General features: G+C 34.2%; 7 protein-coding genes and 1 pseudogene across 8 annotated transcripts, besides 5 other annotated features; 3 read left to right on the top strand and 5 right to left on the bottom strand.

The window, feature by feature from the left end:
- Positions 1-10778: part of a mobile genetic element that runs on past the window's edge.
- Positions 3-318, top strand: TVAGG3_0882790 (uncharacterized protein; the record flags this gene model as incomplete). Its single annotated transcript, XM_001296247.2, has 1 exon — positions 3-318. A coding segment is annotated over one exon (316 nt), but the record flags the coding sequence as incomplete, so codon positions are not given.
- TVAGG3_0882780 (integrase core domain containing protein family) lies at positions 603-1085 on the top strand (the record flags this gene model as incomplete). Its single annotated transcript, XM_001296246.1, has 1 exon — positions 603-1085. One exon carries the CDS (start codon positions 603-605, stop codon positions 1083-1085), a length of 483 nt encoding a protein of 160 aa, XP_001296247.1.
- TVAGG3_0882770 (Prim-pol domain family) lies at positions 1354-2331 on the top strand (the record flags this gene model as incomplete). Its single annotated transcript, XM_051250488.1, has 1 exon — positions 1354-2331. One exon carries the CDS (start codon positions 1354-1356, stop codon positions 2329-2331), a length of 978 nt encoding a protein of 325 aa, XP_051085963.1.
- Positions 3011-3799: a mobile genetic element.
- Positions 4894-5589, bottom strand: TVAGG3_0882750 (uncharacterized protein; the record flags this gene model as incomplete). The annotated part of the gene is made up of 1 exon (XM_001283850.2): positions 4894-5589. A coding segment is annotated over one exon (696 nt), but the record flags the coding sequence as incomplete, so codon positions are not given.
- On the bottom strand, positions 8261-8815 carry TVAGG3_0882740 (His-Me finger endonucleases family; the record flags this gene model as incomplete). Its single annotated transcript, XM_051250487.1, has 1 exon — positions 8261-8815. One exon carries the CDS (start codon positions 8813-8815, stop codon positions 8261-8263), a length of 555 nt encoding a protein of 184 aa, XP_051085962.1.
- On the bottom strand, positions 9210-9991 carry TVAGG3_0882730 (annotated as a pseudogene). Its single transcript has one exon. A coding segment is annotated over exon 1 (782 nt).
- Positions 10779-17739: part of a mobile genetic element that runs on past the window's edge.
- Positions 12688-13458: a mobile genetic element.
- Positions 14863-17739: part of a mobile genetic element that runs on past the window's edge.
- On the bottom strand, positions 16013-16582 carry TVAGG3_0882700 (uncharacterized protein; the record flags this gene model as incomplete). Its single annotated transcript, XM_001298329.1, has 1 exon — positions 16013-16582. One exon carries the CDS (start codon positions 16580-16582, stop codon positions 16013-16015), a length of 570 nt encoding a protein of 189 aa, XP_001298330.1.
- TVAGG3_0882690 (uncharacterized protein) lies at positions 16921-17154 on the bottom strand (the record flags this gene model as incomplete). The annotated part of the gene is made up of 1 exon (XM_051250486.1): positions 16921-17154. One exon carries the CDS (start codon positions 17152-17154, stop codon positions 16921-16923), a length of 234 nt encoding a protein of 77 aa, XP_051085961.1.

Here is a 17739-nt window from a genome sequence, read left to right as displayed (position 1 = left end):
AAATGAGTTTAAAAGAAGTTTTCGAATCATCACCGTGGAGGTCATTTAAAAAATTCTATGAAGCTGCAAAGAATGCGGGATTTAATGATAGAACAGAAATTAAGAGATTTTATGATGAAAATATAGTTCATCAGGTTAAAGTTAATCCATACGACTACTACCTTCCCATTTATTCTAAAACCCATGATGCATATCAATTTGATACACTCGTTCAGAGTAAGAAAGGAAGAAAGCCACCATTTTTGATTTTCATTAATGTTAATACACGTAAAGCTTTTGCGTATATAATGAAAAATAAAGGAACAAAAGAAGTTTTAAGAGTTTTGCAGACGTTCGTGGCAGAACATCATCCCACTTCATTAACTTCAGACCAGGATTCAGCATACCTCAGTAATGAAATTACTGAATTTTTTATTAAACATAACGTTACTCATTACACGACTGAAGACCATAAACATAATATTTTAGGAATCATTAATCGTTTCATTAGAACGCTAAGAGATTTAAATAAAGAAAGAGATTTTACGGAGGAATCAATGAATAAAGTTATTAATGCTTATAATAAATCAACTCATAACAGCACAGGATTTAAACCAAACGAAATGACTTCAAAAGAGGAGGATGAATACATAAAACAAAAGAGAATGTTAATGGAGGAAAGAAGAAGTTCATCATTACTGCCAGGAACTAAAGTTAGAATCATTCTTGAACATAAACCACATGAAAAGGTAAGAAATCAGTTAAGTGATGATTATTATATCGTTGATTCCTCACAGGGTAATGGTTATTTAATTAAAGCAGCTGACCATTCGGTTGCGTTTTATCCACGATTTCGATTAGTTGAAAGCGAAAATGGAAGATTAGCTAAGACGGTTGATGAAGCAAAAAGAGGTATAGTTAATAAAATTGTGAGTTATGATGAAGACAAAGATGAATACACTGTCGTTTATGAAGGAGGTGTGGATGATAAAATTCCTTCTAGAAATTTGAGAGAATCGAACCCTACACATTTATCGGAACTCGAAAAGGATTACTGGAAGGATAAAAATAAGCCAAAATTAATCAAAAAAAATTTTATGAACTAAATATATTTTATGTCTGTAATTAATTAGTTAATAAGGTAACGGATGAACTGCAGAAATATATTTTATCGTAAATGGTTTTTTTAGGTTATTCAATAATTAATTATTTTTGAAGAACTGAACGTGTCACCACGTCACCATGTCACCAGGTTAATTAACTTCTTTAAAAAATGATGACAACATGACATTTAGACAACAAGCCCGGAAATTCGATGCAGTCCAAAAATAAAGTTAGTTTTAAATTTATTTTTATTTTTTTATTCCTATATAAATGACAGCAACAAACAACAACAGCAACTTTATCATTTCTGATGAAAAAGTTATTGATTCATTAGCTGAGGAATTAGTTGTGGCAGAAACTAAAACCCTCAACGAAAGAATTGGTGAAAACAAGATTGATTTACGTAAACCTAAACACGATGGAGGAAGAGGAAGGAAAACTGGTATGGCTTTATTAGTAAATAAAATTCAAAATTTAACTATTATAGATGTTGATATCAATAAATCATACAATGATGAACTTAAAGAAACAGTTAGAAAAGATATTTTATCAAAACTTTCGGATAAAGACGTTATAGTTAAAACCGCTTCAGGAGGTCTTCACATTTATTGCAACACTAATTTCTTCTATACAGTTTCGAACAGAATGATTAAATGCTATTCCTGCAATGATTATGATATCGATATCATGACTTCAATGGATGATTCAAAGCGTTCATTAGTGATTATGGCTGATTCAAGAGTTCGCAAGAATGCAACAGAACCAATCAATACATACTCATTCATTCGTGGAAGTTATGATTCAACATTAACTAGAACAGTGAATGATATATTAAATGATTTGAATATTAAGGTAAGAGTTGAACAAAAGAATGAAGAAATAAAGACTATCATGAATGAAAACAAAGATGTAAACATTGACGATAAACTTGCCCAGAGCATAGTCGATGGTATTAGTGATTTTGAAGTACATAATGACGGTGGAAACATGAATTTAGAAAAAGAAATAACATTATTTACACTGTTTCAAGCTATTAATTCATTACCTGATCATTTAATTAATGAAGCCTACGATAACGTTTATAACTTCTGCAGTTTAACAGAAAATGCTAAAAGTAATTTTGAAAAAGCACGTAGTAGATATGCACATTTAATGACTTCTCCATTTGTTTTAGTGAAGATTCTAAAACTTTATCAAAAGGAATATTATGATGAATACGTTTTACCTTATTACGTAAGCCAAAAATAACATTTGATATAAAACTTGATGACTAGTTTTTGATAACAGATATTAGACGCAAGGCTGAAAATCATCAGTATAAAAACAGTTCTGAAGTAATTGAGGATTTATCACGTGTAATCCGTTTTGTAGATTGTGGAAACAAATACTTTATTCAAAAGGACTATAATATCCACGACAAAATGAATCAAATATCATTCGTTCTTCAATCAAACATGAAAGAGTCACTTAAAATGATTAAATTATTTAAAGAAGAAGGTAAAACAATAACAGCATGGGATGTACTACTAAATCAATTATCCTCATTAACCGTTAAGGGTGTTTGCTTTAAATCTGATTCCCCAGATGTTTTCTCAACGTTTCAAGGTTATAAATACAACGTTCTCGAAAAGCCTGATTACTCAAAAATTGAGATGTTTATGGATTTCATTAAAGAAGCCATTTGTGATAATAATGATGAAGTGTATAAATACCTTCTCGGCTGGATTGCATCAATGATTCAACATCCAGGAATCAAGAATAAAACAGCAATTATTTTGAAAGGACTTCAGGGAACAGGTAAAAACAGATTTACAGACATTATTTCTGAACTCCTCGCTGGTTATTCAATCAAAAACATTACTGAAATAAGTGAGCTAACGGGTAATTTTAACTCGGTTGTTGAGAATAAAATGTTTCTTGTACTTAATCTCGTAAACGAAAAAGAGGATTTGACGCAGTCAAATCCTCTCTCAAAAAGTGGACTTTACATGGCAAATTTCAAATGCATGTAAGGTCAACTTGGATCAGTTTCAGGATGGAATTGGAGGCCATGAGGTACTGACATTGCATCAGTATCTCATAGCCTCCAATCCCTTCAAAAAATGGGAGAAACTTTGGTCGAATAATTTAACATTCGGCCAAAGTTTCTCCCATAATTAATGAGAATGAAAGGGTAAGAGGCATATAGGGTCACTATATACCTCTTACCCTTTCATTTTCATTTGGAGGTCAACAAACCCGGAGTTAATTGCAAACAATTAACTCCAAATTTGTTTATGTTAAGGAAGGAATTGGAGGGTAAGAGGTACATAGTATGAATATGTACCTCTTACCCTGCAATTCCTTCTAGAAAGTTCCAAAACTTTGGGTTAATTGCAAACTATTAACCCAAAGTTTTGGAACTTTCAAGTGGAGATGGAAGGCTTTGGGGTATATATTAATACAATATACCTCAAAGCCTTCCATCTCCACTACAAATGGGAGAAACTTTGTCCGAATAGTTTAACATTCGGACAAAGTTTCTCCCATCTTTCAATGTAATTGCTACCTGTGAGGTACTGACTTGAAGTCAGTGCTTCACAGGTAGCAATATCCAAAAATTTAAAAACATTTTATCAGTTCGTTAGAGAACTAGAGCCTCCTAGGTACTGAACCAGAATCAGTGCCTAGGGGACACTAGTGATCTATATAAATCTGAGAAACTTTGAGGTAATTGCTACCTTCTCTTAAAATCTAACGGGAATATATAAAGGTAAAGCAATCATTATTAAAGATTCATACACTGTTATAAATAAGAAGCTTAAACTATTTCCTGAAATGTTTCATTTGCAGTGTGGTGAAAAGGAAGTATTTCCGTATCAATATTATTCAAGCTCTTTATTAGTTAATGATAACAAAACTGGCGTAATTTCTGAAGCGTGTAAGTTTGTAAAAGATATTGAAACGTTCATGAAAAACATAGATTTAATCGAAAACTGCAGAATAGATGAAAACCATTTCGATTTAGAAAAATATAGCTCATTTTATTGCAAACAGGACGTAAGGATTTTAAGAGAAGGTTTTGTTAAGTTCAGAAATGATATATTGAAAGAGTTTGATTTAAACGTTTATGATTACGTTAGCATTTGTTCAATCGCTAACAAACTTTTCGAAAACAGAGTATATTTCCCGAATGGAAATTTATATGACCTTTCAAATAAACCAAGAGAATTTATTTCACGCTGTATTCAAGGTGGAAGATGTATGCTGTCAGATAACATGAAACAAAAGAGCGAAAAGAAACTCATTGCTGACTTCGATGCTGTTTCATTATATCCCTCAGCTATTGCGAGACTTTATACTTTAGAAGGAATTCCAAAGGTTATGAAGAAAGAAATGTTAAACAGTGAATATTTGTTAAAACATTTATTCGATGATGACCAGGGCGAGCCTGAAGGTGAGAAATTCATTTCCGGATTCTTTGTTTTAATAAAAATAACCGAGATTAAGATTAAAAGGCACTTTCCATTAATAACAGTAGATCCAGAATTAAACCCGGAGCTAGGGATGCGACGGTTTTACGTCATGACCGTTTAAAAATAGAATAATACGCCATTTTTGGGGCCGAATGGCGGCTACTTCGTACCCGCCATTCGGCCGAATAACAAAACAATACAAAATTATCGCCGTCCTTTTTTTCTTTCTTTTTTTTCTCTCTCTTTCTTTTCTCTTTCCTCTTTTTACTCCTCTTTCTCTTTTCATCATTAAACGTAGAAAGATATATTAATATTATTTTAAAATTAAAAAAAATAAAGAAAGTATAATAAGTAATTATTTAGTTATCGATATATATATGTAAAGTGATAATCTGAGGATAATCTGAGGAGGAGTCTGAGGATTAGACCGAGGAGTAGTTTGAGGAGTTTGATGATAATCTGAGGAGTTTGAGGAGTAGTTTGAGGAGTAGTCTGTGGATAATTTGAGGGGTTTGAGGAGTAGTCTGAGGAGTAGTCTGAGGAGTTTGAGGAGTAGTCTGAGGAGTTTGAGGATAATCTGAGGAGGTTGAGGAGTAGTCTGAGGAGTAGTTTGAGGAGTAGTCTGAGGAGTAGTTTGAGGAGTAGTCTGAGGAGTAGTCTGAGGAGTTTGAGGATAATCTGAGGAATTTGAGGATAATCTGAGGAGTTGTCTGAGGAGTAGTTTCAAGAGTTGTCTGAGGATAATTTGAGGAGTTTGAGGAGTAGTCTGAGGAGTTTGAGGATAATCTGAGGAGGAGTCTGAGGATAATCTGAGTAGTTTGAGGATAATCTGAGGAGGAGTCTGAGGATTAGACCGAGGAGTAGTCTGAGGAGTTTGAGGATAATCTGAGGAGGAGTTTGAGGAGTAGTCCGAGGAGTAGTCTGAGGAGTTTGAGGATAATCTGAGGAGTTGTCTGAGGAGTAGTTTCAAGAGTTGTCTGAGGATAATTTGAGGAGTTTGAGGAGTAGTCTGAGGAGTTTGAGGATAATCTGAGGAGGAGTCTGAGGATAATCTGAGTAGTTTGAGGATAATCTGAGGAGGAGTCTGAGGATTAGACCGAGGAGTAGTCTGAGGAGTTTGAGGATAATCTGAGGAGGAGTTTGAGGAGTAGTCCGAGGAGTAGTCTGAGGAGTTTGAGGATAATCTGAGGAGTTGTCTGAGGAGTAGTTTCAAGAGTTGTCTGAGGATAATTTGAGGAGTTTGAGGAGTAGTCTGAGGAGTTTGAGGATAATCTGAGGAGGAGTCTGAGGATTAGACCGAGGAGTAGTCTGAGGAGTTTGAGGATAATCTGAGGAGGAGTTTGAGGAGTAGTTTGAGGAGTAGTCTGAGGAGTAGTCTGAGGAGTTTGAGGATAATCTGAGGAGTTGTCTGAGGAGTAGTTTCAAGAGTTGTCTGAGGATAATTTGAGGAGTTTGAGGAGTAGTCTGAGGAGTTTGAGGATAATCTGAGGAGGAGTCTGAGGATAATCTGAGGAGGAGTTTGAGGAGTAGTTTGAGGATAATCTGAGGAGGAGTCTGAGGATTAGACCGAGGAGTAGTCTGAGGAGTTTGAGGATAATCTGAGGAGGAGTTTGAGGAGTAGTTTGAGGAGTAGTCTGAGGAGTAGTCTGAGGAGTTTGAGGATAATCTGAGGAGGAGTCTGAGGATAATCTGAGGAGTTGTCTGAGGAGTAGTTTCAAGAGTTGTCTGAGGATAATTTGAGGAGTTTGAGGAGTAGTCTGAGGAGTTTGAGGATAATCTGAGGAGGAGTCTGATGAGGAGGGGTCTAAGGAGTAGTCTGAAGAGTAGTCTCAGGAGGAAGATCTGAGGAGGAGTCTTATGAGGAAGATCTGAGGAGGAGTCTGATGAGGAGGGGTCTAAGGAGTAGTCTGAAGAGTAGTCTCAGGAGGAAGATCTGAGGAGGAGTCTTATGAGGAAGATCTGAGGAGGAGTCTGATGAGGAGGGGTCTAAGGAGTAGTCTGAAGAGTAGTCTCAGGAGGAAGATCTGAGGAGGAGTCTTATGAGGAAGATCTGAGGAGGAGTCTTATGAGGAAGATCTGAGGAGTAGTCTGATGAGGAGGGGTCTAAGGAGTAGTCTGAGGATGATCTGAGGATAACCTGATGACTAGTCTAGGAGTGGTCTAATAAAAATGTAAAATATTTTCAAAGAAAAAATTCTATGAATTTTATATTTTAATTCTTAGCATTATACTGAATAAAATAAACATAAATATCAAAATTTGAAATTGAACACGCCAAAAAATTGATAATCCACATTCAATATTTTGTATGTGGCGTACTTTTTGAATACTCGCCATACGCCTTGGAGTTCTCAATTTTGAATTCGCCTTTATTTGGGCGACCTCAGAAAAATACGCCATTAAGAAAATATTGTATGAGATTTTAAATTTGAACACGCTCTACCTTAAGGAATTAAATTTATTAAGATATATTTATATATAATAAACGATTACTTAAAAAAGTATTTCATCGCTTATGTAAGTTTCAAAAAAATCACGAAAATAAAAAAATCAAGATTAAAATTTTATTTTTAATTTTTGAATTTCTCAAATGGCGAAATTTTTGGGCGAACAAAAAAAATGTACGCCCGGTCAAATGGCGTGTTTAACGCATCCCTACCCGGAGCTAAAGGTTCCAAGAAGTTCTAACACATGCTGTTTAATGTATGTGGACCACATAGCTTTGCAGGATTTAATAAAATATCAGGGCATCAGCTGCGAAGTATTACAGGGTTACTACTACGATGAAAAAAGAGATTTTAGAATAAGAGATGAAGTTAAGAAATTATTTGAATTGAGATTAAAGTATAAGAAGGAAGAAAATCCGCTACAAGAAAATATTAAATTAATTTTGAACAGTATTTATGGAAAAACTATTTTGTCCCCGATAGAGTCGAAAATTAAAATCATTGATGATAAAGATGCTGTTAGGTATGCCATCAGAAATTATAACCATATCATTAAATTTGAAGGTTTAGATGGTTCGGATAAAACTATTTTCAAACTAACTAAAAGCATTTGCAGACACTTTAACTTTTGCCCCTTAGGTGTTAATATCTTATCTATGTCGAAACGTATCATGAATGAAGTATTTTGCACTGCTGAGGATATGGGCTTAAGTATCTTTTACCAGGACTGTGATAGCATGCATATTTTCAATGAAGATATACCACGTTTAGCTCAAGAATTTAAGAAGAGATATGGTCGTGAATTAATAGGAAAGAATTTAGGTCAGTTTCATTCAGATTTTGCAGAAATCACAAAAGATAAACAAAGTTTAGCTTACAAGTCGATATTTTGTGGAAAGAAGACTTACATAGACCTTTTAATAAATGACATTGGTGAAGTTGCATTTCATGCACGTATGAAAGGCGTAAAACAAGATGTCATTGCTTTAACCGCTAACGAAATGTTTCCTGACGCAGTACAATGCTATTATAATGAAGATAAGAACATTCATATTCCTGTTGGAAAACATGATAAAGATTCTGAGTTCAGTATAATGAAATTATATCAAGCCCTTCACGACGGTCAGGAAATCGCATTTGATTTATGCAAATCAACAGCACCCTGTTTTGAAGAGAAGTTTAACTTTTCACTAACGACTAAAAATACTTTCATAAGGAAATTAAAGTTCTGAAGTCATTAATGATAAAAATAAATGACTTCATTATTTTTGTCATTTATGCATAACCATTATCTTTCTTAAATTTTGCAATAGATAACTTTGTTCTTCTTCCTTCTATATCTGTAATGTTTATATAATTTTGTTTATACTGACGCAAGACATTACATTTTCTATATTGAGTTCCCATAAAATAATAAAATGAATCTTCACTCAGGACATAAAAGTAATTTTCTAGGGTAAATTTTGAATATTGAATGATTTCAATCGCGTCTTCAGGAAGTGAATCAATAATTTCAAACCAATAACCATTAGAACCAGATATATTTCTCATGTTTTCTTTTCTCGAAGTCCATCGTAAATTTGAAATGTGATAATCTCCTCTATCTCTATTTATATGATCGACTTCACGAAGCCCATCAGGATTAGGAATGAAAGTTTCAGCAACTATCCTATGTTTAAATAGTTTATGTTTGTTAAGATTAACACAAATATAACCATCACCATTATCGAATTCACTAACAACTCTTTTATTAGATATTCTTCTTATAGTATAAGGAAATTCAGTGAAAATTTCATATTCGTTATCATGTTCGAGTGTTTGCCAGCTCATCTTTTTATAAAAATAAAAAATTCAAAAAATTAAAAATTAACTAGATTTATTTTTTTATATTAAATCATGTAATCGTTTAAATTTACTATATGTAATGCACGTTCTTTTTCTATTTACATCACGAACATTAACATATAATGAACCATTTATGTTTTCATTAATGTAAAGTTCTTTATATCTACGTCCATTATAATAATAAAATAAATCTGCATCAATGTCATAAAATAAATCCTCAAATTCATGATTTCCATAGGATTTAATCACTATTGAATTTTCACTGATTTCATCAACGAAATTATATTCTACTCCATTTACTCTACATCTATTTCTATTATTTTCCATCGTTTTATAAAAATAAAAAAATCAGAAAATTAAAAATTAACTAGATTTATTTTTATTCATCACCTCCATCAGCAGCTAAATTATAATCATCAATTCTAACAGCAGGGATGCCGGCTGGTCTAACTTGAATAGCGAAACAAGCATTTCTAAGAAATCCTAATAAAGGTTTGACAGTGTATTTTTCGCTTATATTTGTATCATCAGCTTTAACACCTAATTTATATGTAATTGGTGCCGTTGATGTTTGACCCTGTTGAAATGTGAAATCAGTTTCCGTAGGGAATCCACAGAGGAAATGAGTGTTATCGTATGATTCATATAAATGTTTAACGCTTCCATCATCAATTAACGACCTCATCACATCTTCATTAAATCCTATCATATCGTTATTTGTCTTGCATGCATTAGCAACCATTTCATATAACACAGGACCATAAGAGCTTTCGGGTTCAGCTGGCATACTTCCATAAGCGCCCATTGATAATTGAAGGGTTTCAAATTGAGGATTTTCGAAATTCACGATATAATTATCATTCTTCCTAAATAAAGCCCAAATGCTTTTAACGTTAATTGGTGTATAAGCTGCTGTGAAAGTTGCTGATGGTGAACCTTTACTGAACGAACCGTCCATAGGAATCCAGTCCATTACTTTAATTGGAAAACATAAAGCTTGTGATGTATAATGATCGACTAATTCAGTGTAAATATTTGGATCGAGTGAAAATGCTTTAGGATGAATGAAGCAATCAATGAATTCAGCTGATTTTTCGTTAATCTTTGTTCAACTGTTGAAACAGTAATTTCACCATTTGATTTAGAAACTGCTGTTATCATATTGAATGGTTCATTCCATGGAACAAATTTATTAGTTGGTGGGTCATAATTATCTTTTACCTGACTGATTAAAGAAGGATTATGAGCTAAAATATTTTCTACCGGCAGTGCTGTTACATGGAATGCATCGCTACTAAATTTAACCTTTAACTGAATGTTGCCTGCAAAAGCAGGAATAAATCTAATAACTTCTAGAATAAGGAATTTACGACATGGAATCTTTATTTTAATGTCAAAATTAATTTCAGCGCCTGCCGCTAAAGGTCCTGAGATAATTTGACCTGTTCGAACTGTTCCAGAACGTTTCCATACATCTTTATGTCTCGTTTTTGAGAAAACATCAACTTTCTTTATTTGTTCTGTAGTCTGTGAATTAGAAATGATATATGCTTCTTCTCTTGCGTTATCCTGACTATAAATAACTCTTCCATTTGCTAATAACTGATGCTTCAATGGTGTAAATTGATTCATCAAAACGCCAAAGAAACCTGGAGAATTAGTATTTGGAATTGATGAACCAGTAATAGCATTATCCAGATATATTTACTTTTATAGGTAGTTGTAAGGAATGTGTTATAAAGGTCTAGCATATTTTCACCTGGCGGAGATAAATTGAATGTGACCAGTTATGATCCTTTGCGCTTCCTGGTTGTGATGGAATTTTTGCATCGATATATCTTCTATTAGTATCACCAATATTAATTGCATTATCGATTACATCAAAATATGAACGAATTTGATGGATATGTTCAGCTGGTGTAAATTCGTTAAGCTGTTCGTTTTGCATGTTTTATGTTAGATAAAAATATTTATTTAGTTTAATATTCTAACTCTTGAGGCGTGCTGAACCGTTGGGTGGAAATTGAATACCCACACTTCAGCATGGACCCTTCTGATGGAGATAGACCCAACATGTATATGGATGAATATTAGGACATTAGGTATAGATGAACATATATAGGAATGAGGACCACCTTGGGTCAGCATCAGATATCGAATTTTAGAACCATCTAATTTTCATTCAATATTCTATAGGTGCAATGTATGTTTCCTATATATAAAGGTTTGATAATAGTTATGTCTCAATATAGATCTTTAGTCCCAATTTATATTATGAATATCATCAATTTGTGTGTTTTTAACATTATATATTAGTATTGTGTTGATATAATGCTATATTATGTTTGGTAGGTTGGTGTCTTGATATAAATTATGTTATTGATCGGGATATGAGTACAAATGCAAGTTATCCCGGGGTGAGGTCAGGGCTATCACGTCCTAATTCATAGGGAAGGGTTATCATGCCTAGTATGTGTGTGCTGTGCTATCCGTTTGTCCATTGGATGGCACAGCACACACAATCAGACAAAACTCGAAGCGAGGAACAGTTCTTGTAAGGATGTGGTAACTATATACCTATCCTTACAAAAACTTGTATAGTGGAGCAATGTTTCGAATTGCTCCACTTTTCCTCCATCGAGGTTTCCCGAGGTGAAGTCATAGCAATGGGGCTCATATTGATGGTGCACCATTGCTATGACTTGCACCTTCGTATGGTACTATCCATTATGAATTGTGAAATAATTTTGCAATTGAAATAATCTTAAATTTAACAAAAAAGGCCGAGAAGGGGGTCCTTTCTCAAGGTCAGGGCCCCTTCTAGTCTTTCTGGTGTCGGAAGGAGTGGCTTTTGCCAGTATTGCCGCTCTTCCGCATCATCTTTGCATTTCGCAATTGTCGCGGCAAGTGCATCTGGACCACAGGTGCACTTGCCGCGACATATAATTGCGAGTGTCTGCTGCTCAGCCCCGGATTCGCAGCAGACACTCGCAATGCGAACCAAAGTTCGCCAGAAAGACCGGGAAGGGGGTCCTTTCTCAAGGTCAGGGCCCCCTTCTAGTCTTTCTAGAACTGTAATTTGACTTATTTTTGCCGAATCTCAGGGAAAACCGTCCGTGATTTGAACGATTCCTGAGATTCGGCAATTTGATTGTAAGCGAGGCTCTGGCCTTTGCTTGGGCAGAGCCTGTATTTGTATGTCTTTCAGGGCCGAGTTCCTGCGAGACGTCGACATGATCGACGATCATCGCAGAACTCGGCCCTGAGGATGAATTTTGCAGGCTCTGGCCTTTGCTTGGGCCAGAGCTTCGTATTTTCTACTTCCCAGGGCCGGATTCCACTCCTGCCGCCCGGGATAAGGGCGGCATTTGGGAAAGCCGGCCCTGGGGAATGTAAGCCATGCCCTGGCCTTTGCTATGGCCAGAGCCTGTATTTGCATGTCTTTCAGGGCCGAGAAGAGAGGAGATCGTCAATGATGTAGACGATCTCCCTCAAACTCGGCCCTGCGGATTGTATTTACAAGCTCTGGCCTCGGAAAAGGCCAGTGCTTCGTATGGACGTTCTCTCGGGACTGGATTCCTCTCCGGCCGCCCCGAATCAGGGCGGTCTTTGAGGAAACCGGCCCCGAGGATTGTTTGCGAAGCTCTGGCCTTTCCTGAGGCCAGAGCTTGTGATTTTCGTTCAAAGCCAAGTTCCTCTCGGATCAGGCCTAATGAGGACGGCCGTCGAGGAACTTGGCTCTGAGGGGATGAATTGTTGGCTCTGGCCTCGATGAAGGCCAGAGTTTTGAATGGAATGTTTTGATGGGATGAGCCTATGAGCAGTAAGCTCGTCCCATCAAAACATTCGTTTAAAAAGGGAACAGGACAAATTTGCCACACGGCACTTTTTTAAAGAAAATTAATGGAGCGGAGCGATACTCTGCTGCAGGAGCCCCAAAGCTCCCAATCATTACAAAAGGGAGCCTCAGGGCTCCTGAGAATCCATCAGCAGAGGCCTTTCCATTTGGCCTCTGCTGATCAAAGATTCGGCGAAGCCATTCTTCGTCTCAGGAGCCCCAAGGCTCCCAATCATTACGAAAGGGAGCCTCAGGGCTCCTGAGAATCCATCAGCAGAGGCCTTTCCATTTGGCCTCTGCTGATCAAAGATTCGGCGAAGCCATTCTTCGTCTCAGGAGCCCCAAGGCTCCCAATCATTACGAAGGGAGCCTCAGGGCTCCTGAGAAACCTCTTTGAGAAGGTTTTCTTTAAGAAACCTTCTCAAAGATGATTGTCAGAATTCACTCAAAACTACCAAGAGTTTCAAAGTTTCAAATCTATCTGAAATGAAGCTTTGAATCTCTTGTATATCTAATTGTAGAGGTACCTTTTCAAAATGTCTTCTATTGATTAAATTTAATCAGTAAAAGTCATTTTGAAAAGGTACATCTCTATAATTGCTATTGAGCATTCACTCTTGGAACCTTGGAGCTCTTGTGTAGTGCATGAAAACTCCAATATTCTAGCATAAAACATATATCATAGACATAATTTCTTCAAATATAATTTAAGGTTATTTTTTTAAAAAACGAGAAAAGCGTAATTTGAGGTTATTGAAAAAGTGACACTTGGCAAATTTGTCCCGCACTCGTTTAAAAATTGAATTAAAAATTATCGTAGGCATTCAAAAATTAAAACAATTAATATGTATAATATTATTATGTAATAATAATAGAATAAAATATATATAGGGTTGTTAAAAATATCAAAAATTAGCGTTTTGAAGACACCATGGTGTCTTATAATTTTCCCTTCCTTATTGGCGTGTAGAAATAAATGCGCCAATAGATTGAAGAAGAAGAATTGTTTTTCTCTTAATGAACTTTAATCCTTTTGATATAAGAATATTAAAAACATTAATATAATTTCGATTTCGGAAATTAAATTTCCAAATTTTTTGTCGATTTCGGAAATAACAGGATCCCGCATCCAACACGCAACAACAAAACACAAAACACACTTTTTGGTTCTTTCATCGTTTTAATCGTAATTTATGTAATACATGATTTGGATAAATTTTACAAAAATAGAACCTATATTATATTCTTTTCAAAGATTCTTGCAAATCATCGAATGTGACATTCATGTCAAACAATTAAGCAAATTTCTTATCTGAGTACATGTATGCAGGGTGCCATGGAAAGACCCTGCATATATGCACTCAGATCGGAAACTTTGTTCACGATGTCACATCGTGGAACAAAAGTGGACAATATTCCCGATCTGAGTACATGTATGCAGGGTGCCATGGAAAGACCCTGCATATATGCACTCAGATCGGAAACTTTGTTCACGATGTCACATTGCGGAACAAAAGTGAGAGCAAACCGAACATTTTAACCACATTATAAGTTTATGTAATGATAAAAATATAAATTCCCTGTCCTTGCACAAACTGTTGCTCGCTACGAAGTTTTGCTTTGTGATTGCGCGTGCAGAATCATTTTAAGCACATTTCAATAGCGCAGAGCACATATAATATATGAATAAAACAATTTTATAACCTCATAATATAAAAATAAATGTTTTGAGTTCGCCATAAATTATGCATTCCCATTATTTTGGACCTATATACTTATTCCTAATAATATATATTATAACTCATATAGTACCCCTCATATCTACTGTGATAATATAAAAAAACGATTTCTGTGTTAAGATATAATTTATCTCACATATCATATGGATTTAACCTATAATAACACAAGAAACATATAATATATACATATGTCTATATGCTCACATGACAATTAGGTCTATATTAGATAATTTTTCGTTCACAATAATCTTATATATCTGACCAAAAACTCAGATTTGCCTGAGAGTTACTGAGGATAATCTCATATGTACCCTCTATCTTCCTGCTTAACCCTAGGCTCTAAGTCTTTCATTTTTATATGTATGCTGAACCTCGGGTATTCAATTTTTCCCAACGGTTCAGCACGATACTCTAACTCTTCTTCTTAGTTGAGGAATTTGTTTCTTTTGTTCAATAATTTCATGTTTTACGTTTTTAACAAACTCTTCATTAATATTGGTTTCCTGCTCTTTTACTGGTGGGTCTGGATTTTTTGATTCCGTTTGCTTTTCAATGAAATTTACAAATTTAGCTATTAATTCTTGATTCGTTATCGAAAGTACATCGGGTTTGATTTCGGCGCTCTGCGCCAAGATGGACTCTCTGAGTCCTCCTGGTTTAGGTTCTGGTTTAGATTCCGTTTCCTTTATCGTGGGCTTTGTTTTGACAACCTCGCTGTCTTCCGCTTTTGTTTCAAGTTTAGGTTTTATATCTATTTTATCAGTTTCCGAATTCGTTAATGGAACTCGTCTTTTTCTTACATAAATTTTTCCATCTTTACTTGTTGATACATAATATAATGGATGCTGAATTCCTCTTGCATCATTTAATATAATCGATTGTCTCTCAGATTTTGATAGGCTCATATTTAATTCAAATAAAATTTTTAAATTTTGAATTTTTTATCGGTAATCAAATGAGTCAGGGATTAGATATTGAAGCCATCAAAAAAGAAATTCGTGAGCAGATATTAACAGAACTAAAGACACCTAAAGCCGAAGAAAAACCAGTAAAACCAAAAAGGAAATTAAGTGAAAAGCAGTTAGTATCATGAAATTGGGTACCAAGGGTCTACGCCCCTCATTTCCCCTTTTCATGTTTTGACAAAATAATCGGATATCGTAAATTTACAAAACATATTTTTGACATTTACAAAAAATAAAAAAATATTTTTTTAAAAAATTAACTTTAAAAATTAACGTTAAAATTTTTGACACTTTACAAAATAAAAAATAATTTTTAAAAAATAAACTTAAAAATTAACGTTAAAATTTTTGACACTTCACAAAATAAAAAAAATAATTTTTTAAAAATAAACTTAAAAATTAACGTTAAAATTTTTTTATTTATTTTTTTATCATAGATTTTAACACCCAGAGTAAAAAAATAAACTTAAAAATAAATTAACTCAAAAATTTTTTAATTTCTGTATATACTAAATTTTTCATAAATGATAAAATTAATTTAGAGGGCTCTTTGAGCCCATCTCGCCGCTACGCGGCTTAGGGTAGATCTAACCCGATATCTAACCTCATTTCTAACCTTGTGAATTTTTCATAAATTTTCTTATAAAGTTGCAATAGTTGAATTCATTAACTGAGCCTCAAGGAAGAAAACATCCTTTCTGTCTTCGGGTAATACAACGGGGCATTTATGATCGTGTGTAGAATACATATCAATCCAAAACTCTCTATTATTTCCTGATAACTTATAATATTTAATACTTGTTAATGGTGATGCTCTAGTATGCCCAATAAATTCATTTTCAACCCCTTTAGCGATATTTGAATATAAGATCACTTGTTTTCTGTCCCATACATTATATGTTATTATTGGTAATAATACTGTTCGTTCTTCTCCGGGTTTATAATTAAATACATTCATGAAGTCTTCATTATACTGAGAAATTTTAAAACCTATCCTAAAATCACTTTGTCTCTTTTCTGCTACTTCATTAAACGGCGAGTATATAACAAATGTGCATGTATGTGAATCATCTATTTGTTCAATAAATTCATAATGAAAGTCTATAATCTGCGGATGAATTCCTTCTTCACCTAATTTATCAAGATACACATTTAATCCTAAAGCGTTTTTGTTAAATTTCTTTTCGAAAATTTCATTAAAATCATTCATGCATTCATATAATGTTGTATCATCTTTGAAATATTTATATATGTGAATAGTTTGCTTAAATTCTTGTGTATCGTTTATAACAACAACTTCAAGCTCAAATTCAACCTTTCTAAATCCTCGCGTTATATACATATTTGATAAACCAATATATTTTTCATTTATATTCACAGCCAGTCAATAGGTAATTTAAATGTAATTCTATTTCCATTTATTTTGACATTTTCGTTTCAGAACTGAAAGCAACTGTTAAAGGTACTTGTCTATACATTTATTACAAACAAAAATATATCATTTATTCTTTCTTCTCAATGAAAAAGGGTCTTCGACCCTCATGAGGCTCAATGAGCCTCTTCAGCCTTTTCCTTTTCAGCTTTTTCTTTAGCCTCACGTTCTCTTTTTGCTTTCATTCTCGGGTTCTTCTCTCTTCCTGCAGCTAATGCGGCTAACTGCTTTTCACTTAATTTCCTTTTTGGTTTTACTGGTTTTTCTTCGGCTTTAGGTGTCTTTAGTTCTGTTAATATCTGCTCACGAATTTCTTTTTTGATGGCTTCAATATCTAATCCCTGACTCATTTGATTACCGATAAAAAATTCAAAATTTAAAAATTTTATTTGAATTAAATATGAGCCTATCAAAATCTGAGAGACAATCGATTATATTAAATGATGCAAGAGGAATTCAGCATCCATTATATTATGTATCAACAAGTAAAGATGGAAAAATTTATGTAAGAAAAAGACGAGTTCCATTAACGAATTCGGAAACTGATAAAATAGATATAAAACCTAAACTTGAAACAAAAGCGGAAGACAGCGAGGTTGTCAAGACAAAGCCCACGATAAAGGAAACGGAATCTAAACCAGAACCTAAACCAGGAGGACTCAGAGAGTCCATCTTGGCGCAGAGCGCCGAAATCAAACCCGATGTACTTTCGATAACGAATCAAGAATTAATAGCTAAATTTGTAAATTTCATTGAAAAGCAAACGGAATCAAAAAATCCAGACCCACCAGTAAAAGAGCAGGAAACCAAAATTAATGAAGAGTTTGTTAAAAACGTAAAACATGAAATTATTGAACAAAAGAAACAAATTCCTCAACTAAGAAGAAGAGTTAGAGTATTAAACTAAATAAATATTTTTATCTAACATAAAACAT

This window comes from Trichomonas vaginalis, chromosome VI (genome assembly GCF_026262505.1).
Source record: "Trichomonas vaginalis G3 chromosome VI, whole genome shotgun sequence".
In the NCBI taxonomy this organism is placed as follows: Eukaryota; Parabasalia; order Trichomonadida; family Trichomonadidae; genus Trichomonas; species Trichomonas vaginalis.
The sequence above is the reverse complement of the archived record's forward strand: the minus strand, read 5'-3'. Positions and strand labels throughout refer to the sequence as shown.